At 34.8% G+C, this 24095-nt stretch overlaps 2 protein-coding genes across 3 annotated transcripts; one reads left to right on the plus strand and one right to left on the minus strand.

The window, feature by feature from the left end:
• Window position 1: 1 nt before the first annotated feature.
• On the minus strand, window positions 2–15494 carry mcm3l (MCM3 minichromosome maintenance deficient 3 (S. cerevisiae), like). The gene is given in 16 exon segments (XM_056480744.1): window positions 2–305; window positions 1280–1343; window positions 2168–2262; window positions 2324–2415; window positions 2487–2627; window positions 4347–4717; window positions 6839–7013; window positions 7122–7330; window positions 10233–10364; window positions 10710–10863; window positions 11172–11280; window positions 11351–11589; window positions 12654–12784; window positions 13336–13544; window positions 15127–15239; window positions 15423–15494. Coding segments are annotated over 16 exon segments (2505 nt in total). The 3' UTR covers window positions 2–106.
• Window positions 15495–18786: 3292 nt separating this feature from the next.
• On the plus strand, window positions 18787–23091 carry si:ch211-191a24.4 (uncharacterized protein LOC100150331 homolog). Of its 2 annotated transcripts, none has more exons than XM_056480737.1 (4): window positions 18787–19122; window positions 19662–19814; window positions 19975–20090; window positions 22243–23091. In XM_056480737.1, exons 2-4 carry the CDS (start codon window positions 19681–19683, stop codon window positions 22896–22898), a joined length of 906 nt encoding a protein of 301 aa, XP_056336712.1. In that variant the 5' UTR covers window positions 18787–19122; window positions 19662–19680; the 3' UTR covers window positions 22899–23091. The 2 variants fall into 2 exon arrangements, with proteins under 2 accessions (XP_056336712.1, XP_056336711.1); XM_056480736.1 differs by having other exon boundaries at window positions 19679–19814.
• The last annotated feature ends 1004 nt before the right edge of the window (window positions 23092–24095 follow it).

Genomic DNA, 24095 nt, shown 5'->3' on the forward strand with positions numbered 1-24095 from the left:
TTGTTTATTAGTGATTTTTTTTTTTTCCATCATTTGTAAGAGAGTGCTGGGATGTTATAAATTGTGATCTAAATTTCTGAACTTGCAAACAATGCATTTGCCCCATTCAGATGAGAAACACCACATCCTCTGAGACCATGACCTGGTTGTCATCCTGCATGCGCTCCAGCAGTAGGTTAATCTCGTTCTGGTGAAACTCCTCATCCTGGCCTTTGTTAATGTGAGTCAGGAGATCAGGAACTGCCACAGATTGAGAGTAGGTCACCTTAAAGGCATTCAGTAGAGCTGTCTTGAAGATCTTCAATCTAAAATGGTCACAAAAGCCAAAGGCTCACGTTAAAATCAGTCAAAACACTCCATATAATAGTGAGGGAGAGAACACAATAAGGATAAAAAAAATAGGCAACCAGCACTACTATATTATATTAACTCCACTGCAGCTAGATAAAGATGCAGGTCAAGCAGAACATTTCCAAAATGTCTATTTATTAAAATTGTACAGTTCAGTCACAATTTCAGCCTAATTTTATTTTGGCATGATTCATTCCAAAGAATGTTCAAAATAACAAACAAACATAGTGAAAAATTTCTAGCCCAGTCATGTTTCATACATCTATTATATGTAAATTTGAGTATGAAAACAAACTATGAAAATAATGCTTTATGCAAATGTGCATAAATTTTGAAAATGCACTTGATCTTGTGCACAAATGAGTAAAATAAAATAGGTCTAATTTAAAAATATAAAAATAAAAAATAATAATAAAAAATAAAATAAAATAAAAAAAAAAACGCACAACTAGGATTTAATCACATTTACAGAATCAATTCCAGGATGCTTAAAAAAAAACAAAAAAAAAAAAACACAACAGTAAGTGCCTCAACGGACAATGTGATTGGCTGTCTGGTCAATCGCATACACCATCTAAAATGTCATGTTAATAATTCTGCAAACATCAGATGAAAAAGTCTATTCATAAAATGATTTTATATAGTTCTGTTTTACAATGGTATCTGCACAAACATTTTCAAAAACCATCAGTCACTGCCTACAAAGACAATGACAACATGACAGCTTTTATTGTGCATGTCATCTGACACTTTGACATGACACATTTTTAAAAATCATTTTGCAGAAACAATATTCCATCAATCATTCATACATAACAAATGATAAATGACGTTACATCGATATTTTAACTTTCTGACCAAGTAAACATGACACAACACACATAACTGGACAAAGAAAATGTAGTAGAATGTGAGGACTCTTTTGTACCTGTCCTGACTGATGTCTGTTTTCTTCCTCGGAGACGCCGGCCTGCTCTTCTGACTCGGCTGAGCTGTCACAACATTTACCAACATGATTCAATGCAGTAATGACTGACAAACATTCCTCAAGAGCATAAATGTACCAATTTATTTGATTTTAACATTTAATTGAAACTAATGTATAGAAAACACAGGATGAGCACACATGCTTTAGTTTAGTAATCATTCATTTTGGAAAAATACTATACAAATTAGTATGTTAAGTTTTTAAAAATGTTCCCACTGTAAAAAAAAAAAAAAAAAAAAAAAAAAAAGCACATTAATGATTTTAAAAAGCTGACAACAGAAGGTATAAGATTATGGAGACTGATTTTAATTGGTGACGGGCAAAGATTAATTGCATCCAGATTAAAGGTTTGTTTTGACAATGGGTGTGTGTGTGTGTGTGTGTGTGTGTGTGTGTGTGTGTGTGTGTGTGTGTGTGTAGCAATTGCATAAATTAAATATATTTGTAATATCTTTGTATGAATCACATATATTAAAAAATATAATTAATACACGTTTTGTCAAAACAAACTTTTATTTTGGATGCAATACATTTTTGCCCAGCACAAATTTTAGTATATGATATCAAGAGGCTTTTTACTTGCTAAAAAAAGGCATGAACTTTAATTCAAATAACAAAAGATATAAGATTGTGCATAAAATACTACTCATGTTGCATAATGTTGATCATTTAGTTGCTATAGACGTTTGCATATGAAATATGGGTTTATGGGGTTTAAAATTCAATGTATAGAAGAAAGAAGCTGTGTTAAGTTGCACTTGAACTGTATTTAGTACAGTAACTGTTTAGTACGTAACTGAAAGAGCCAAACTGAATGAGTTGACCTACTATTTTCATCTTCAGTGAAATCATAAGGATCCTCTTCCTCTCCGTCTTGGGTCATTTCTACATCATCGCCATCTTTGGAGATGCGAGAGCGCTTCCTGTAGAGATTATTAGTTCACAACTGCCCTTTAAAAACACCCACATGACCTTCACTCTCACCTGAGGCTCCTCTGACTATCAGTCTCTTGGCTCTGAGAGACGTCGATCTCAGAGTCCTCTGGTACCTTCCTCTTTTTGACCTTTTCCAGAATCTACAAAGCCATAGCACCTAACATTAGAGACATTAATAAGTCGATGTAGACGTGAATGTACCTTTATGTACCTTTTTGAAATACGCAAACTGCATGAGTTCAAGTGCAGCTTCTGCATCTCCCAGGTCAATGGTTTTACTCATGCGGGCTTTGGCATGGGCTGTAGACAATCGAATCATGGTTTCTAGAGCTCGAGCGGTCACAGGCATCGTCTGTGAGAATGGATATATTTAGTTGAATACAAACCAAGCAATTGCAGAGCAACCAAAATATGACAAAGCAGCCATGTATGTAGTGACTAAAGGGATAATCTGGTATATGGGATGCAGTGGTAGAAATGATCTTTAAAAGCTGAATAAAAATCTGGATATACTTGAGCATAGCTGAATAATAAAAGTTTAATACATGAAAATGTCAAACTGTGAGCCTCAAACGCCATTGTTTCCTTATTCACATATATTAAAAATCCTGAGTGTAAAATAGCCCATTTTGGAACAAAACTTTCTACACAATGTTCTATGTTCCATGTTCTATATGTGATGATTAAAATACACGTACCAGGCAGTTTAATTGGCCATGCCATTTCCTTATTCAAAATGTATTTTAAAAAGTTTATCTAAGCTTAAAAACGGCAAAAGCTTGTAGTAAATGAGCTTTTTGTGAAACAGGTAGTCTTGGATGACCACAAAGTTCTGATCTGTTTACAGTGTCAGAATGCAAAATGCAGGATATATGGATTATAAATATTTTCAACGTCACCTTAAAGATGTATCATAGCTGTTTTAATGGATCTTTTGTTAGTTTAATATGTATATTGTGTGATATTAATTCCTGCCTGTGTTGCATGATTATTTTACATGCATTTCCAAATACATTACTTTCTGTTTGTGTGTTCGCTTCCATGAGGCAGTAGCTATGTTTCCATCCACCTATTTTTATGTGCATTTTGTATATGTGGATTTAAAAAATAAATTAATTAATAAAAAAAAAAGATTTCTTGATGGAAACACCAAGAGGCGCATAAAAAAAGTGTGCATTATTGAGTATGATAAACTTTTTATTCGATAAGAAAAGATGCGCATAAACACTTTAACCGAACAAATTCCAGTATGCGCATTAGAAAAAATAGGTCATGTGATTTTGATACAAGAGATCATGTGATGATAAAAATGTGTGTGAATGCACATTTCGCAAGCACATTGACCAAAACAACAGTTCAGATGTTTTACATTAAAACACCTGAACCATTTCAGTATGTGTTATTATTTACCTCCAGAATTTTCTAGAGCATCTGTGCTTTGCGTCTCGCGCCTTCAAACGCCACCTAGTGTTCATTGCTTGTCAGTATCGTCTTCTGAGGCGCAAGTCATTTATTAAATAAAGAAAAGATTCATGCAGCTTCTCCTACTTCCAAATTCAGTTTTTACTGTTAATATTTGGTGCCAGTTAATCAGCAAGTGATGATTTTGTTCTGTTTGATTGGTTGGATGAAAATGCTGCTTTATTCGCACTCTATATGCCATATTCCAGTTTTTGCGCATAAATTTAATTAGCATCTTTGGATGGTAACATTGCTACTGACATGAACTGCAAAAAAAAAAAATTATAAAAAAGCATGATCTTCTAAAAATCACATGTGAATTAAGAAAAATGTGGCACATTTGGCCACATGGGTTTCGTATAAAAAAAGATTCAAAAACTACATGACTTACTGCGCATTGCCCTGAAAATTTACAAGTTTTTAAAAAGAGTTTTTCAATTATATACAATTCTTATGGTTATCTTTGACACTTTTTAAATGGAACTAGCAACGCAATATGAAGGTGTAGATGTAAAGGCTTATTCCTCTTTACAGAGTCAATTTTACAACATACAAATGCCTCAAAAGTCAAGAATAACACAAGGGTTATACATAAGTGGATTTTACAGACCCTTGCGGAGTCACTGTTGACTTGGTCGTGACTCCGGAGTCTAGAATATTCCTCTGCTATATAGTCTGATGCCTCCTGAGTCAACACTGGCTTCACCAGCTTTGCCACGTGGATGTACTTCCTGATGAACTCCATTGTAACAATCTTCTCCCTTTTCAAAGGATTTTCATAGAAACGTACTCCTGTTACACAACATTTTTAAGCAAACAAAGAAGATTCATAATGTAGATGAAGAGATGCATACCTTTTCTTCCTGTGGCCATGCAGGACATTATCTTTTTTCTCATAGATCTGCAACTCCTGCTCAGATGCTTCTGTTATGTTTGGGTCTTCTGTGGCGAACACGTCCACTGTACTTCCCAGCGGCATTGCTGTTTGTGCAGACAATACTTTTTAAAACAGCATTTTATTTTGTGATATTGAAGAACGGAGAAAGTATGTTACAAATTCAGCTTTGCAACATACTTTCGCCGGTCTTCAAAATCACAAACCAGTTGATTTACTGCTCATTTGTCAAGTTGAATTGATTTTCAGTTTTGAATGTAGAAAACAGTTATTGCTACTTGACATTTTCTACAGTATTTTTTGATGAATGGACTGTTCAAAAGATACCTACATATTTGAAAGACTCATATTTAACAATAGTTTTAAACAATTGATGCATGCTTGATAAACAGAAGTAATTCTTTCTTTTTTTTTTGGTAGAAAATTGAAAATCGTATCCCAAACTGTTAAATGGTAGTATATAACTGTTACCACAGGAATGAAGTAAATAAATATATATTCTTCAGCATTGATAATAAATGTTTAAGCATTACTTTAAATCATAAGCAACACTTTACACTTTGAGAAATATTGCTGCTGTTGGACAACAATGTACTTTTGAGGCTTTATTAGTCGAGAATGTAGTTGTTTAGATTGCAACTATGCAGTTTATTTATAAGGATAGTGCCTATTTTAAATATTTATAAATTCATGAGAAACAACGTTTTGGCAGCCATAAGACTCATCTTAAAGTCTTAAAACCGGAGATGGCCATCTGTTTCTAAGGAGTCTCCTGTTTTCACTACTGCAGACTAGTTGAGTAAACGGAAAGAAAGAATAAATGACCGCATGTGTAGCATTTTTCCTCATCACAAACAACAGTAATCGGGTATGAATGGAAGCATAGATATATATACTCTAGATATCACATGCGGACCCCGAGCATGCGTCAATAGTGCCGCCACATTTGTACAGGGCTCCCAGGACAAATGTCATTCAAATGTCATTCAACCGCACTAGTCAAGACAGTGTGCCAACGTGAAGATGCTGGACTTTAGCGCTGTGTACGGGTGTATTAACGAGCAAACAAAGCACAAAGTCAGAACATTTCATAGGTAAGATTTCGTTTCTTACGTTTTGTATGTTATGAACTTTTGTGCTCAACAAGTAGTGTTATTGATGATAATACAATCACTTACTGCATTCACCACAAGGCAAAGTAGCTCCATCTTGCACTAAATACTAAGCTTATGGTAGCTTTGGTAAATAAAATAAGTAAACAATGTTATAAAATATGACATCAAGACGCTGCGGTGCCAGAAACTTGTATTATTGCCAGCCCAGTGAATGAGTCGCTCATAACAGAGATTCATTCAGAAACTAATCGCTCCCTTTGTCAGAATGAGAAGTGAAAGCAGGAGAGAGGTTGTGTTTCAGGACACAGATTAGATCAAATTTAACAGGGAGGGTGGATTGCACATTTCCATGCACACAAACACTTGTTCTTTGTCATAAGATCCGTGCGGTCACTTGTCCATCAATGTAGAAAATTTATCTAAAATCATAAATTTTCGTAATTTAATGACCACCGGGAAAACTCCCGATCATGGACATATGCATATTTGTGCATTTCTCGGCTCTGGATAGCCACAGTCCTCCCCTGCACCTTGGTCTCGTATTCATTTCAATGGAGCGCTACCCTGTACAAAAATGGCGGCTCTATTGACGCATTCCTTCCAATAGAACAACAGGGTAGGCAACATCTAATGTAAATATCTATAAAATGGAAGAAGGGCAAAATGTAAACACGAACTGGAGTCAAAAAAACATCTTTTTTTTAAGATGTTAACTCAAAATTGCACGATACAAACTCAATTACAAAGTATTAGCTTGAAAGAAAAGAAAAAAACAATTCAGAAATGCAAAAAAAAAAAAATAATAATAATAATAATTATAATATATATATATATATATATATATAAAAACAAAAAACTAAACTTAAAGAACTTAAAATTGAGGGTAATTTCGGAACGAAAAAAAAAAAAAAAAGATGTTAACTTGCAATCTCAAAGTTAAAAAAAACATTAACTCAAGTTATCAGCTTGGAATTCCACCATATTTGTTCTCAAGCAATTGAACTCATGCCAAACTTCATGCAAAGTTTCTAGCACTTATCTCCACCCATCTTTAGAGGTGGTTGTGTTTTGTCCAGCAGAGGTCAGTCTCACCTGTTCCCTCTGCTTCTCCCGGTGCTCTGTAGCGATGCATACGCAAAACATGCTCCGAGATCTCCTTATCACTGTCAGGATCCATCTGATCCAGAACTATGAAGAGCAAATCAAATCTGGAAAGCAAGGAATCCTGGAGCCCGATGTTCTCCATGGGGGTCTTATACTGGTCATACTGGAAAAATTAATTCAATTGGACACAGTAGAATTAGCAGAAAATTTAATTCTCAATTCTTGATAGAAAGTACTCATCATACCAGTCAAGCCAACAGTCAATACTTACCCTTCCGTACACTGGATTTGCAGCAGCTAACACACTGCAGCGAGCGTTCAGCCTTGCCTGAATCCCAGCTTTGGAAATGGTGACCCTGCCCTGCTCCATCACCTCATGGATGGCGGTTCGGTCCATGTCTGACATCTTATCAAACTCATCAATGCAAACCACACCTCTGTCAGCAAGCACCATTGCTCCTGCCTCCAGACGGCGCTCACCTGCAACAGCCAGAGGAGAACAGGCACAAATTAATTCGTTCTCCGCTTCCTCACATCATGCTATTTAAATGTATGTAAAAAGAAACTCCACTTCTTTTGTAAGTAGGCTCATTTTACATCTTCCCTAAAAAACTTAAACAGTTGAGTTGTACCATTTTTTTAACCATTCAGCCGATCTCCAGGTCTGCAGGAGCATTTTTAGGTTAGCTTAGCATATATCATTGAATCAGATTAGACCATTAGCATTGTTTCGATAATTTTTTTTATTGAATGCTTGACTCTTCTATAGTTACATTGTGTACTGTAGCTGCACTTACAGTAATATTACTGTATGCAGCGCTGTTACCTAGTTAGCTAGCAGGGGACAATTTAAGCGCCAAGTAATTTTTTGTCTGCTTCAGGAATGGTATTGCATCATAGTTCCTGGTTTTATGCTAGATTGAGAGTAAAGTTTCCAGCCATACTGACCTAGAAAATAGCAACTTCTCATTTTCTGTTGGTCTTACAACACGCAAGTCAATTACGTGTGTGTGTGTGTGTGTGTGTGTGTGTGTGTGTGTGTGTGTGTGTGTGTGCGCGCATGCATGCATGCATGCATGCATGCATGCATGCATATATATATATATATATATATATATATATATATATATATATATATATATATATATATATATATATATATATATATATATATATATATATATATATATATATATATATATATATATATATATATATATATATATATATATATTTTTTTTTTTTTTTATTTATTTTTTTTTGAGTGATATGCTATTGGTCTAATTCGATTCAATGGTCTATGCTAAGCTAAAAGACCTGGGGCCTCATGTATCAATGCTGCGTACATACAAAAACTTTGTGTGCACCAGATTTCACGCTCAAGTTTGGATTTACTAACGATAAAATTAACATGAGAATGTGCGTTGGTCCGCGCCAACTTCATGTCTGGCGTACATGTATTTCTTGTGTGTGTTTGTTTTATTTCCATTCGCGACTCCTAGAGGCAATCATGTTAAATTGCACACTACAAAGTATCTCACCAACACAAGTGAAAAACATTGCTATCAATTTATTGATAAAATGGGTTAATTGACTATTTTTTTTACCAATTATGTGATTTATAACAAATAAAAGCATTTGCAAAATGTATACAACCCATATGTCAATGATCGAATCCGAAGGGAACGCGTTTTAGGGATCACAGTGATTTTATGGCCTACGATGATGACTGGCTTATTAGCAGTTTCATATTTCCGAGAGCCATTCTCTCGAAGCTCTGTGACAGCGAGGAGCCATGCGTTACCCGTTCCCTTACAGGTGCTGACAACGCTTGGTTTCCTGGCAACAGGTTCTTTCCAAAGGGAATTGGCAGACCGCTGGGGGTTAAGCCAGTCGTCTTTGAGCCGTACAATGCCAGCTGTACGAGACAGGATCATCCGCATGTCTAGCAGGTATATAAGGTTCCCATACTATGCAGTTGACCAGCAAAACATTAAAAAGTGCAATTTGCAGCGATCGCCGATTTTCCAAATGTAATCGGAGCTATCGACTACACACACATTGCTATAAAGGTGCCATCTGAAGTCCAATTTGCATATGTGAATCTGAAACATTTCCATTCAATAAATGTACAAACAATATGTGATGCTCAAATGCGCTTAAAAATTGTAGCAAGGTGGCCTTGGTCAACCCATGACTCATTCTTCATCCTCACAAACAGCATGGATGAGGCTCCAAGGTGGCAGGGTGTGCGATGGGTAGCTTCTTGGGGAGTGATGCATTTAAAGATATTATTCCAGCTAGGTTTTTTTTTATTTTTATTATTGAGCGTAATTATTCAATTAGTTATACAAGACATGGCTGTTAACCCCTCTCAACAACCCACAAACTGACCAAGAGCTCAGATACAATGATGCCCATTCTCGCACTTGGTCAGTTGTTGAGCGGGCGATTGGGCATCTGAAATGCCGGTGGTGCTGCCTTGATAAGAGTGGAACGGTGCTGCTATAACGCCCTAACAAAGTGTTTCTCTAATACATCTGCGTCTCCCACAGACACAGATACTACTCCAGACAGTAAAGTGTCGCTCACAATTGTGGCAACTCTTTCCTCAAAGGGTGTTAGTTCAGCATTCCCTGTTCGGTCCACACTTTGACAGTGCGCCACTGTTCTCCTCTTAACCTGCACCTTTACATCGGACCACTTCTTTTTTAATTCACTCACAGTGCGATGTTCAGACCGCACTGCGTTAACCACGTCAGCTAAACTCTCACACTTGATTTTTTTTTTTTGTTATTGTTACTTGCAAATAACACAGTTTTTCTCTGGTCTACCTCCAATAGAAGCACCTCCAATTGACATTCTGTGAAGTTTCTCTTCTTGCTTGCTTTTGCCATTGCTTTTTAGTTTGGTTTTGCCAAAGTGGAGTCATTACCATATTTATACGGGGGAGGAAGCAGGGAGGGGTTTTGCTCTCGTGCATGTTGCACTCAATTTCACGTTAATTCGGATGTACAGAGAGAATGCGTGGGATTCCGCGTATGCAGTGTTTCATACATCTCATTTTTTTACTGCGTAAGCACATTTACAGCCTTGTCCGTACCCAATGTTTTAGTATTAATTCAACGCAACTTTGTACGTGAGGCCCCTGGAGACTGACTGAATGAATTCAAAAATAGTAAAACTCAGCTGTTTCAAAACCACAGTCTATTTCAAGAGCAGGTTGTGTTTTAGGGTTAGTTAACAGCCGGGCTATTTACAGTATTTGACCCTGGACCAGACAACCATAGTCATAAGTGTCAGTTTTTGTGAATTGAGATTCAGACATCATTAATAATTGAGATTAACATGAACATGACAACAACTCAAAGTTAAGTGTTACCCGTCTCCTGATCAGTCGTGACCGCCGCTGTCAAACCCACCCCAGATGAGCCTCGTCCAGTGGTGGGAATTGCTCTTGGTGCCGTGAACAAAACATACCGCAGCAACTGAGACTTTGCTACTGAAGGATCACCTGAAAATACAAAAATTAAACTAGTGCACCTTGCAACTAGTGACATTTTAAATCATGTAAAATCCATAATTTATATATAAAATTCCTAAAAATAAAGATCATGTAAACAAAAAATTGTATATCGAATGTATAATTTAATAAGTTTAATTTGCAAATACAAATATATAAAATATTAATGGTAATATGTAATTTCTGTACAATAATTTATATAAATACGTCTATTAATTTATGTACATCGATGTACATTACTAAATTCATAAAATGTTTATACAAATAACGAGAGATAACTTAATAATTATATTTTAAATGATTTAAATACTATGATATTAAACCATAGTTGCAGACCTATGAGCAGAATGTTGATGTCTCCTCTGATGCGTGTTCCATTCTCCAGGTTAGTCTCATTGCCTCCCAGCAGCAGACACAGAATGGCCTTCTTTATGTACTCATGGCCATGAATGCTGGGGGCCAAAGACCGACTCAACTGCTCGAATACATCCTGAAATACAAATACCATTGCAAGGACAACACTAATCAGGGTTGCATTTTACTAAAGTATCTGATTTTAAGGGGTGGGACTAAATGTTTACTTGGACTGAATGCCATTGGATGGAGCCTGTACACTGGAGGCAATATGCAAATGCATGTACTATGTGACATCACATACCACCTTGTTCCAAAAAAAGTCATTTTTACAGCTTGGAAAAATAAATGTTTAGTTTATAATAAGTACATTAAGAGAGGAAGTTCAGAAAGTTAATAGACCTAAGACAATTCATTTTTTTATTATAAGTCTTTTTTTCTTACTTTAGAATGAGCTTTACAAAACTTCTTGATCTTGGCGACGTCATCACCAGAGAAGGTGGGTACGATCTCCTTACTCATAAGCTTCACATTGTTAGCCAATAAGATTGTTCTGCAGAGAATAAAGATGTTATTCTGAGGGCATTCAATTTTGATGACTGAAGGACTCTAAATAAACAAACCTGAAGGTCCCTGAGGTGAAGCCTCCCTGTTTTGCGGGCAGGCAGCGGTAAACACCTACGATCTGCACGCGGTCACCTGGCTTGACCCGATCCACGAGGTCATCGTTGGCGATGATGTCGACAGAGCGTGGCAGTTGTCCAGCAGGGGCTTTCTCTGGCATCTCCTGGATGGTCAGAGTCTGGTGGTCTTTATAGCAGCAAAGACCAAACTCTGTCTCCAGAGGATTGTTTTCTTCATCCTATGTACAGTGAGGACATTGACTAGTACTTGACCAACTACAGAATGCACAGATAGACCAGCACCCATGTTTGGGATAACAGGAACAACAGATGCTGAGGTGAGATACATGAATATAGTCAAACATTTAAAAAAAAAAATTCCACTTATGTACACTACTGTGTTTTATTAAATACTTTATTTGAAATTTCAGTGAATTTTCACCTCACAAATTTAAAATGTAAACAATTTTACCATCAAAAAAATACTTATTCAAACAATTACATTTATTATTCACATTTAAATAAAAAAAATCTTCTTTAAAATGAAATCGACTTTAATAAATGTATATAATTATTTATACAACTGAATGTATTACATTGTTTCATAACTATGTAATAAAAATGGCTTATTAAATATTCCTCATTAAATTACATTTAAATTTCAACATTGAACCCATTTAAATAAACTTAAACATTTCAATAAATGTGCACTGAAATGGGCATTTAAATATAAGCTTAATTATTATTAAAAAAAATGTAAATATGCATTGAACAAACATATGCATGTATTAACTTTAATTCAATTTAATTATGGATGCTTTTAAATATCAAATAACACAATTATTAAAATGTAAATTTACTTAAATGTATATGGAACTAACATTAACTTTAAACAAATTTAAAAATCCAATATGTATTGAACCCATTTAAATAAACTTAACTGTAAAAGGTTTCAATAAGTGTATTGAAATAGGCATTTCAATATAAAAGCATAACAAATTATTATAAAAATTTAAATATGCATTGAACAAAAGTATGCATGTATTAACTTTAAACTAATTTAAATATGCGTTTAAATACCAAATTACACAATTATTAAAATGTTTATTCATTTAAATATGTATATTATACTTACATTTATCAATAACTTTGAACAAATTAAAATGTCTGTATTTAAATAAAAAAAATAAATTAAAATGATCAAAAATAACAATTTACATGTGTTTTTTTAAAACTTTTTTAATAGAAGCGACAGAAACAGACAGACATCAAATAAAACCATTATTAATATAGAGTAACTCACTTTGGTTGGATAGATGGCACTAGAAGGAAAGGCGTCCAATGAGGTCAGATCCGTATATTTTCGTTCCAGAGTTTTCTTGGTAGCTGGACAATAATGGACACTACGCATAATCTTAGGCCTCACCAAAGAACCTACAGATCACATTAAAACATGAAGTTAATGAAGACAAACAAGTAGAATAAACATGCACTTGTACACATTTATAGCAGATATAAATATAATATGCAATGTGCATAGTTAAAGCTCTGATAAACAATTTAAAAATCAGCATCTAATATTCTGAACATTATCTATGTGAAATGACAAACATCAAGTATAGGTGGTTAAAACTGAGCACTTACAGGAAAAGTTCACCCAAAAATCTAAATGTACCAAATTTCTCACCCCCATGTGGTTCCAAACTTATGAGTTTATTCTTTTGAACACAAAACATTTGATATTTACAAAAAGAAGAAGCTGGAAACATGCAACTATAGACTTCCATAATAGGAAAAACAAATACCATGGATGCTAATGGTTACAAGTTTCCAGCTTTCTTCAAAATATATTCTTTTGTGTTCTGTGTTCACCTGAAGAAAGAAAGTCAATCAGGTTTGGAACAAGGATGAATAAATGACAAAAACATTTTTTCTTTTAGACAAACTAATCGCTTTAATTTGTAAATCAAGTAAATCTTACTCACACTTGGTCACAATGCCTTCCACACACACAAGGTTTCCCAGAAAACGAGCACTCAGAGTACGAGGAGACACGTGTTTGTTCCCAAAACTGCCCTCAAAACCAACATGAAACTCTTCAAACTGCTTAGCGTAAGTGGCGTCTATTGAAGCCACGAGATCCTTCAGGGCTTTCTGAAACGCCACCAACTCAGCGAAAGCATTCTTCAGCAATCTATTGAAAAGAGACAATTAATCAGATCAATAAAGATTCAAGGATATACACACACACAAAAAAAAGACATTTGCTGTTTGTTCGAACTACTTATTTAAAATGAGTTGAAACAACACAACGCTTGAGCTTTTACTGGGACAACCTAACAGTTTTATGTTCAATCCACTTAAATGTGTAAAAACTAATAAATTACCATAATTTCTTCATTTTGTCTCAACACAAATTGATTGTGTGAAATCAATCCTTTTTACAGTGTAGGAAAGAGTGGGGACGGTTGCAACATGGAGCAGATATAACAAGACTTATTCCACTATTCAGGAATGAGCTATAGAGTGATGTTCATACTACATATTCTCAGTTAGATTATCCTTCAATCTGAGAGAAATCAGCCATATGTGACCATTCCTTCAGTATAAAACTCATTATTAATTCATATTTTTAATGTTCATAAAATGTATCATATGGTATAATCTGTTTTTGTGAAACATTATTCATTCATATAATTTAAATGACAGTTTTCTTAGCTTTAAATAGGTATAGCTATCAAGTGTTAAAACTCCTGTATCTCCCTAGCATAGACAGTTCAATTGGGGTTGAGAGAAAGCTTTAAAAGCTTGCCATATTTACAATGTACAATTTTAATTTGAATCACAGTTTCAATATAATTTAATTTGAAAATATTGTTATTAAATTCATTTCAAAGTAGTTTAGTAAAGGGTCAATCTAGATTTTCAGTAAAAAAAAAACAATTTCTGTTCAGTTTTTTTTTTTAGGTCTGATAATTGGTTGTTGCTTGTTTTTAATAGTCTGTATTTATATGGCCAATTTAACCAATTTACATTTAGTCGGTTTACCAAAAAATTTAAATACTATCCAACCTGATGTTTTAGAATAATTATTATTATTTTAATGAATGTTGCAACCGTCCCTTTGTTCAAGTTTAAATTCTGCATTTATTAACAGATCTACACATATTACAGCAATGTGTGCGAGTGTCCAATAAGATGTGGATTTATTATATTAAAATTTGGGGGTTACACAAACAAACTGTCTCTGAGAAGCTGAAGAAAATACAAAAAGTGTTGCAACTGTCCCCACTACAGAGTATTTTCAGACCACATCATCAGTCAGCCATAATGGAGCACAGAATGTAAACAATGCAACTGAACCAACTTAAAATCATATATTTTGCTGATTATTGCTGCTTTGTTCCCATCTTTTCTCGTCAAGCGAGTGTAATATTAGGCTTATAGCTTAATACAGCTCAAATGTATATTTTACCACGTTAAATCAAAATTCTACACTATTTACTGCTTTACTAAGTCTTTCTCTATGATTTAGCAGCTTGCAAATGTTTGTTTTTTTGTATAGAAGAGTAACAAATAGTACATTAAACGTGCAATTCATGCTGTTGTTTACGCCCAAAAATCCCCAGTATATGGCTACACGTGGGTTACTGACCAAATCTTCTGTTAGAAAAAAAAAACTGTCTTTAGGAAAAATCTAAAATTGTAAAAAAAAAAAAGAAAAAAAGAAAAATGTGAAACAAAATAAACCACATTTAATAAAATTAATTACTTACTCTTTAGCTCTTTTTTCACTTTTTCTTCTTAGATCATTAATGTTGACAACGAGACGACACTGTCCATCAGACACCATACTCCTGACCTTTTCATGGTAAATGCCCTGGTCTTGCTGTAAATGACCAATATATATATATATATATATATATATATATATATATATATATATATATATATATATATAAAAGATTTAGTTTGACAGACAAAAAAAACAAAAACAAAAAAAAAAAAACAAATTTTATACAGTTCAAAATGCCCACAAGGCGAACACATAAAGATTATTTAAATTATTCACATCATCATCCAGAAAGTCCAGATATTCCCTCTGTGACTCTCTCAGCTCGAGGTCCTCTAATCCAGTATCCATCTCCCCTACACGCGCATCAGCATGTGCATTACAATATTTAAAATAACATTCACAGTTCAACAAAAATCAAATGCACAAACATGAAGCAACCAAACCAAGCTGGTGCAACAAGCCTGACAATCATTTATGTTAATTAGGCTCATTAACTTCAGAGCATGTAATTATCCAACTGAATTGAATAAAGCTACCCCCACTTGCTAAAAAATTATAGCCATGTGTATGTCACATTTTAACTAAAAATAGTATGGTTAAACTGTGGTTAGTATAGCAAAATCGTGAATGATTCGTGATTCTCATGTTTGTTTGTTTTTTACTGGTAGCCTAACCATGTTTTATTTTTGTAATGGTATCTGGGCCCTATTAGCAAAATGGTTTCTCCTGAAAGCTTCTTCTTAAAATGCTTGAGTCAAAAGTACAATAAATGCAGATGAAATGCGATCTTTAAATTTCAAGACCCCCTTTGTATCATTCCATTATTTTATACTGTACTTGAAGCTCTTACAGTCCTATCCAATTTTTTACTCCGTGCTGCTTGCTACTTACTGTTGACACTCACACATAGTTGCATAATCCGCACATAAATTAGTTCATTTTCTTTTATTACGACATTCAAGAACGAAGCCTCCGACTACGGCTCGTGTGGTTTCATAATTCATTCACGTTTTGAGCGAATCTTCCTTTGTTCGGTTCTCTGCAAACCAACTCCTGAAGTGTCTAAAGGCGTTCCTTTACGGTGACTGACTTTATCAACAGCAAATAGAATGTGAGTGCGCGCTGTGAAGGCGTGTTTCACTGGTTTGACCTGCTAAATGACATACACCCCTTTTTACATACAGTTCTTCAAGCAACATGTCCTGTAGAACACTGCTTGTCAGACTTGTTCAGCTCTTTCTGGAAATGTCCTCTGAATCCAATCATTTACATACTAATTAAATGAACGGATGGTACACGGACCGAAAACGTTTGAAACTGGACAGTACCGTCTCACTAAAAAAGTTAAAGAAGTGACATATGCAAATTAATTTAATTTATCCAGTGATTTATTTTATTTTTTTAGTGCTGAATAAATTTATTTATAGTCACATCTAAAAAGTATATGCAGCCAACTTGTTGCCTCACTTTCAATTTAGGTAATGACTTTTACGTTTACATTATTTAGTATATGCTTTTTTCTAACTCTTTATTTTGATTTTCATTGAAAAATCCTTTATACGTGCAGTACTGCCTAAATCCTTACAAGAAAGAGATGGACCGTAAATTAAAATTCTTTTGGAAGTACTCACAATGAATTTAACTTACTGCAAAAAGGAACTCAAAACCCTACCTTCCACCCCACCTTTCTAATATTGATCAAAATATTTATGTAAGGTTCATAAAAAATAAAATAAAAGGCATACATGAATAACATTTACAATCATGTATGGATCTGGCTGGGACAAAATTTTAAATTGAAGCAAGGTGTACATGGACAATGAAACCAAAAGATACATTTTAAAATAACTCTAAAATAAATAATTAAATAAGATAAATAAATAAATAAATATACAATAGTCTTGTAAAAATCTATCAATTCAGTCTATTTGCAATAATTATATGAATGGTTCCCAAATCTTGTTAAAAAGAGACAATGTATCATTTAGTGTGAATCTAAACACCTGTTTTTTGAATGCACATACCCAAATGTTTTGGTTTGATGTTGCATATCTTATATTTAAACTTCATTTATTCATTTTCATTTTGGCTTAGTCCCTTTATAAGGTCGCCACAGCAGGTTGAACCGCCAAACTATCCAGCATATGTTTTATACAGCGGATGCCCTTCCAGCTGCAACCCATCACTGGAAAAACCCATACACTCTTGCATTCACACACATACACTACGGCCAATTTAGCTTACCCAATTCACCTATAGCACATATCTTTGGACTGTGGGGGAAACCGGATCACCCGGAGGAAACCCATGCAAACACAGGGAGAACATGCAAACTTCAAACAGAAATGCCAACTGAACCAGCCGTGGCTCGAACCAACGACTTTCTTGCTGAGGCGATCGTGCTTCCCACTGTGCCACTGTGACACGATATTTAAACTTACAAAATTTAAAATTCAGTTTTCTTGAAAATATGTTTTTTTGACATACAATAATAATAAAACTTTGGGGCAACATTTGTTTATTAATTTAATGATCATATATGGGATGTATACAAACAAAAATTGGTCCAAAGATAAATCTAACATTTATTTGTTTAAAATTGATCTTAAGCATTATATTGAAACCCTTAAAGACATTAAAAATAATAAAGCTATAAGGATGTACGCATTTTTGGAATAATTTTCTTATGCAAATTTCTTGTAATTTATATCCCCTGTAATTTTATTTTATTTTTTATTCTCTATTAATTTGTTACTTTGATTTGAAATAATTGTAAGCATTCTCATATATTTGTTTGCTATTGTTCTTGTTATGCAATAAATAAAAAAAGAAAACTGTCTCTAAGTGGTTTTGTATACAGTAGTACTCAGGTGCGTGGGGGGAGGGGGGGGGGAATCCCTCACTTTCAGAGACAGTTGAAACAGGTGATTAATAATTATATGAATGTATGATCTCATCCCCCCCCCCCCCACACACACACACACACTTTTAAATTGTCCGCTACGTCCCTGGTAGTACGCATATTTTCTGATTGTTCATCAGGTTTATCAGTTGTTTATCAGTTTATTATCAGTCGGAAATGCATGAATAGCGAACTGTTGACATTTTGACTTTGAAAATAACATTTGATGACAACTTTTTAGAAACAAATCTGAAGTAGCTTACATTACATGACTAACTGAATTCTTCTTCTTCTTCTTCTTCTTCTTCTTCTTCTTCTTTTTATTATTATTATTTCAGTTCCTTACAAAAACATGGGTTGACCAAATGATATGACCTATGGTATATTTAATTATAATTAAATGTATTACATTATAATGCTTGTTTTGCTTTACAAAAATTAAAAATGATTATATTTTATATAATTCATCGTTTTTATTTGTTACCTTGATGTATTATTTATTTCTGAATATATGTTTACATTTAGGATTAAATAAAATGTTTGTTGTGCTAATTATCCTAGTCCAGTATTCATCTGACTGTATATTGACTGTTTATGCTACTTTTCTTCTCAACATATTTTGTATTCAACAAAAAAACTGTTTGGTTCAGTTGATTCTCTCATCAACAAATCAGTGAATGAATCCTTTAGTAAGCTGATTCAAAAGAATCGATTCGTTTGAGTGAAATAAAAACAATGATCCGCTCTCGCACTTGCGTATGTTTTGATCGAAGACAGAGCCACTTTTGTTGAGGACACAGTCCGGTGCTCTCAGTCTGTCACGACCTTTGCTTCTGTTATCGCGTATTGGGTCGTTCAAACTGTGAATAGGCGATCGCACAGATAACAAAGTTTGACAGTTCGTTTCGGGATTGCCGCGTCTGATACTTGTATTTTTCACCTGTCTTGAAACCCCAGGTAATCATCGCGAGATTTCACTGACAGGGTTTGGTCAAAATCTCATGACGGCGGAAAGAAAGTGGAGTTTTGATTGGGAAAACCAAAACAAATGTGATCAGTGATCTTTATAAACAAGTAAGTTATCTTTGTTTTTTGAAGTTGTTGTCGTTTAGAAACATTATTTGGTCATTTACTTCAAACAAAACGAGTTTATTGTTGTTTTTACTGAAGTCAGCTGAAACAGGACACGAGAGTGAGTGAAACTCACTCACCGATACTCACCGACAGGTTACCGTACGTTTTTGACGCAGAAAACTGAAGCATTTTATTTCCCCCTAAAACAACGGTTGTGGTTTGGAAATTGTTTTCGTATTATATTACAGTTATAGCAATAAATAATAATGTGGGTATTTTACTGTGTACATAGGTAGATACAATGGTTTGTACACAATCAAATTTATAGCCTATAACGTTACAAACGTCTATCTATCTATCTATCTATCTATCTATCTATCTATCTATCTATCTATCTATCTATCTATCTATCTATCTATCTATCTATCTATCTATCTATCTATCTGTATTGTTAGGATTAATAATTAGAATTTTTAAGATGGAGTTGTCTTAAGTCTTTTATAATATTTGTAAACCTCTGCACACATTATACACTAAAGCATCTTTTTCTCCGGAGTAATGAGCCAACCACCCAGAAACCAACGTACACAGAGAGAGAGAAATGGTGAAGAGAGAAGACAAAATGGTGAAAAGAGAGACAGAGACCCCCGGAGTCAACAGGAACGTAGTGACCGACGACCAGGCAGTGAGAGGTGAGACTACATACTTGCACAAACAAACTAACAGCATACACATTTAACTGTGGAGAAAAAAAACAAATAGGAAAGATGAGGAAATGATAAATGTTTTGCATATTTTGTACTTGATTTTGCAATACTAATGCATTAAATCATGTATTTATAAATATATCAGAACCAGATCATCTGGCCAGTCCTCATACCACACCAGAGGGTCTCAGAGACCTGCGAGGAGCACTTCTCAGAGGGAGCACATGGAGTCTAAGTGCACTTACATCTGTTCTAGGAGAGGTAAGCGTTTACAGATGGACATAACTATCAGATGTTGGACTAAAAGACAAATGTTGCAGTATGCATGTTTCAAATATGTATTCAAACAACTGAGTGTCTGAAACCTGTTTGAGGTATTTCACTTGAACCTCAGTTCTACAATTTTACAATGTTTTTTTTATCATCATATCCACAATTATTTTTATTTTTTCCCCAAGCATGCCCTAACACTGTTCTGGTTTCACTCAAGCTAAAGCCACACCTTCCCACCTGACACAATGTGTTTACCCCCTTCCTCCTTACTTCTGGTCTAACCAGTTTAGCTTTTTGAAAGCTTGTTGATACAAATATTTCTTTAAGTCAGTATATTTTTATTTCTAGTAGAGATACCAAAAATTTTTACTCACCATTTTTTAAACCTGTAGTCTGTAACTTTTTGTGGGGTTAAAATGACAGAAAAAATGTTTTGAGCAAGTGCCTTTTTTGCTGGTGTTTGTCCTATCGTCAGTGCATCTTGTCTGTATGCAAAGAATATGTTAAGCATCAGTGACTGAGCTGCAGGTGAAGGTTCGTTGCCTTTAATCACAGAATCGGAAATAAATAAATTTACTTTGAATGGTATTAACTAATGCAGTATAACTTTTTTAATTATAACTTCATTTTCATTTGAAGCGGAATGAACTGCCAACTTATACAGCATATGTTTTACACAGCGGATGCCCTTCCAGCCGCAACCCAACACTGGGAAACACCCATGCACTTGCATTCACACACATACACTACGGCCAATTTAGCTTAACTGTGGGGAAAACCGGAGCCACCTGGAGGGAACCCAAGTGAACATGGGGAGAACATACAAACTCCACACAGAAATGCCAACTGACCAAGCTGGGGCTCGAACCAGCAGTGTCCATCTTGCTTTGATGCAATCGTACTACCCACTGAGCCACTGTGACAACCTAATTATAACGTATTCCAGTAAAAACATAAACAATCATATTTATAACACAGTGGAGTTCAATGCTGAATATCCTAGTCAAGCAGAATCTGTCTTTACCTTGATTCACTCACCAAAGTTTCTGCACTGTCCTCTATCTGTCGTGTGTACATTTTAAACTAAATCTGGTTAATTTACACCATTTAAATTGAAACAATTAATTTCAGATAGCTTTTTGTAGCTTAACAGTGAAGCAAACAAACAAAAGGGTACATTCATTTTGAAATGACAGTCTCTAAACCAGGGCTGCCCAAACTCGGACCTCGAGGGCCGTTGTACTGCATAGTGTAGCTCCAACTTCCTTCAACACACCTGCCTGGAAGTTTCTAGTATACCTAGAAGGAGCTTGAATTGCTGGTTCAGGTGTACCTAATTGGGGTTGGAATTAAAATATTCAGGACACCAGCCCTCCTGGACAGAGTGTGGGCACCCCTGCTCTAAACCAGTGTTTCTCAACCACATTCCTTGAAGACCACCAGCTCTGCACATTTTCCATGTCTCTTTAACCAAACACACCTGATTCAGATCATCAGCTCATTAGCAGAGACTGAAAGACCTGTAATGGGTGTGACAAAGGAGACATCCAAATCATGCAGTGTTGGTGGGCCTCCAGGAAAGTGGTTGAGAAACACTGCGCTAAAACATTCTCACATGATATGGCGAGCCAAATCAAATGTTACCATGGGCCAACTTTGGCCTGCGGGCAATACTTTGGACATCTCTGCTCTATATGAACATATTTTACTTACTTCACATTTTAGGAAAGTGGTAATAGTTGGAAAATGTAGGGCATGTTCACACTTTTAAATGTTTTGTTTGTTATGGCCTGAAAAATACATTAATTTGGTTCTTCTGCAATTGATTATTGCAAAATCATTTTTAGAAAAAAAAAACTAACTTATAAAATATGTTTTGCAGCATTACTTGCTGAACATCTAAAACAATGCAGTTTTGCAACTGGCTACAAAACCAGGTACATTTGAGAATTCAGTCCAGGTTGCATCTTGTGACAATATGCCCTGTTTTTGGTTGGTTTAGATGTCTTGTGGTTGATGAACTTCACTAACAGAGCAACAGAGTTCATCCTAAAAAAATCCACCAAGTTTGATTGCACCCTCAGATATTAAAAAGTTTAAATCATGCTTAAAGTTTCATATGCATTTCTGTGTGTTTTAGGTATTGTGTTGATTTGCACCGTCCTGACCAATGCCTTGGTGCTCATCTGCATCGTGGCTGCCCACATGTCACAGCTAGGCATGTCTGCGATGGGAATGGGTGGAACGAGCTTCGTTGATGCTATCATTCCTTTCGAGGGGACGGAGCTGCAGAAGGTGCGTGAACTTGACATGCAGTACGGACAAATGAGAGCACCTGGAGTCTATGGAGGCGTAGCCTTCAGCCTCACTTTCGGTGCTCTTTCGCTCCTATTCGTAGTTTCCAGTGGCAAACCCGCCCACGTGCTTCCACGGAAGCTCCTGATTGGACAGTTTGCATTCCAGATCATTGGTGCAGTGGCTTACGTGATTGCGGTGGCTTTGTACCTGCACCTCGTGATCTCTGTGAACTCAACAGACGTGTGCACCATGCGTGAGCGACTGTACGCTCGTAACGGATATACCTGGATGAATTGTAGTGTGAATGGGGGGGACGCATCCGTAGCACTGTTTGGAATCATAACCGCAATTCTCTATGCCGTTGGTGCTGTTTTTACTGCCAAAACAATCCGGGATGTCGATTGTTTTCTTAAGGAGCGTGATCACTTTGAAGCTGAACAAAGAGAGCAACCCAGAGGTCCTCAGACGAGACCTCTTAATTCTGACATTTACATCTGAGTTGTGGAGCATAAGCATTATTGACTGTATATAAACTGTTTTTATGTTTCTTAAGATTTTTTTTTACTGAAAAAACAGTTTTAGGACTTTTTATGCATATTAGAGTGCAATTGATCTCAGGATATAGTTATTAATATAGTTTTGTCTTTAAAATGTTTTAATTAATAAATATTGAATACAGTAAAAAATGAAACTGTGGCATTTAACTTCATTAAGGAACCCTCAAGTAATTATAAAAATTAACAAATGCAAAAATGGGTATGGGTCACAGATTCTTCCTCATCAAAATCAATTTACAAAAGTGATTTTATTAACATGTTAAATGCTTGTGAAAATTAAAATGTCAAAATTTGCAATAAATGGTTTTCTGCCATTTTCAACACATATTTTTAACAAATCATCAATAATTATACAATTGGAGAAGAAATAAACTATATATTATAAGTAATCAGACAAAATAGGACTTATGGAACTTAGAGGAAAATATTTGAAATATATTGCTTGCAATTTGTTTATTTATTTTTTATACATTTTATACAATTTTTACCCCTACAAAATCACAGTAATCGATCTAAATTAATGATTTCTTACCAAATAGAGTTATTCAAGTCATATGTTAAAATTGTATTCACATCGCAATATATATTGCAGAAAAACTCAATGTCGCAAGACTCGCAAATTTTTTCAGGATGGTTCAGCCCTAACTCTTAATTATAAATGTGCCCAGCAAGATGTTTTTCGATGTTTAAATTTAAACGTTAAACAATAAGTTAAATTATTACAAAAAATGTAATTGTTACCAAAAAACATCACATTTTAATCTTTTTTTTTTTTTTCTGCAATAGATAATAATATTTTAAAATATGCCTTCATAAATTATACATGTTAAACCTTTTTGACTTTGTTCTATTAAAAAAAAGTAAATATACACCACCGGCCAAACGTTTGGGGTCAGCAGATTTTTAAATGTTTTAAAATAAGCTTATCCTGCTCACCAAGGCTGCATTTATTTAATCAAAACAGTACAAATACAGTACAAATTGTCAAGTTGTGAAATGCTATTGCACTATAAAATAACTGTTCAAAAGTAGTTTATCATTTCATTTAATCATTTATTTCAATGATTTTAAGATGAATTTTCAGCTTCATTATTTCAGTCTTCAGAGTCACATGATCCTTCAGAAATCTCTCTAATAT

Source organism: Danio aesculapii, chromosome 20 (assembly GCF_903798145.1).
Source record: "Danio aesculapii chromosome 20, fDanAes4.1, whole genome shotgun sequence".
Taxonomy (NCBI): Eukaryota; Metazoa; Chordata; class Actinopteri; order Cypriniformes; family Danionidae; genus Danio; species Danio aesculapii.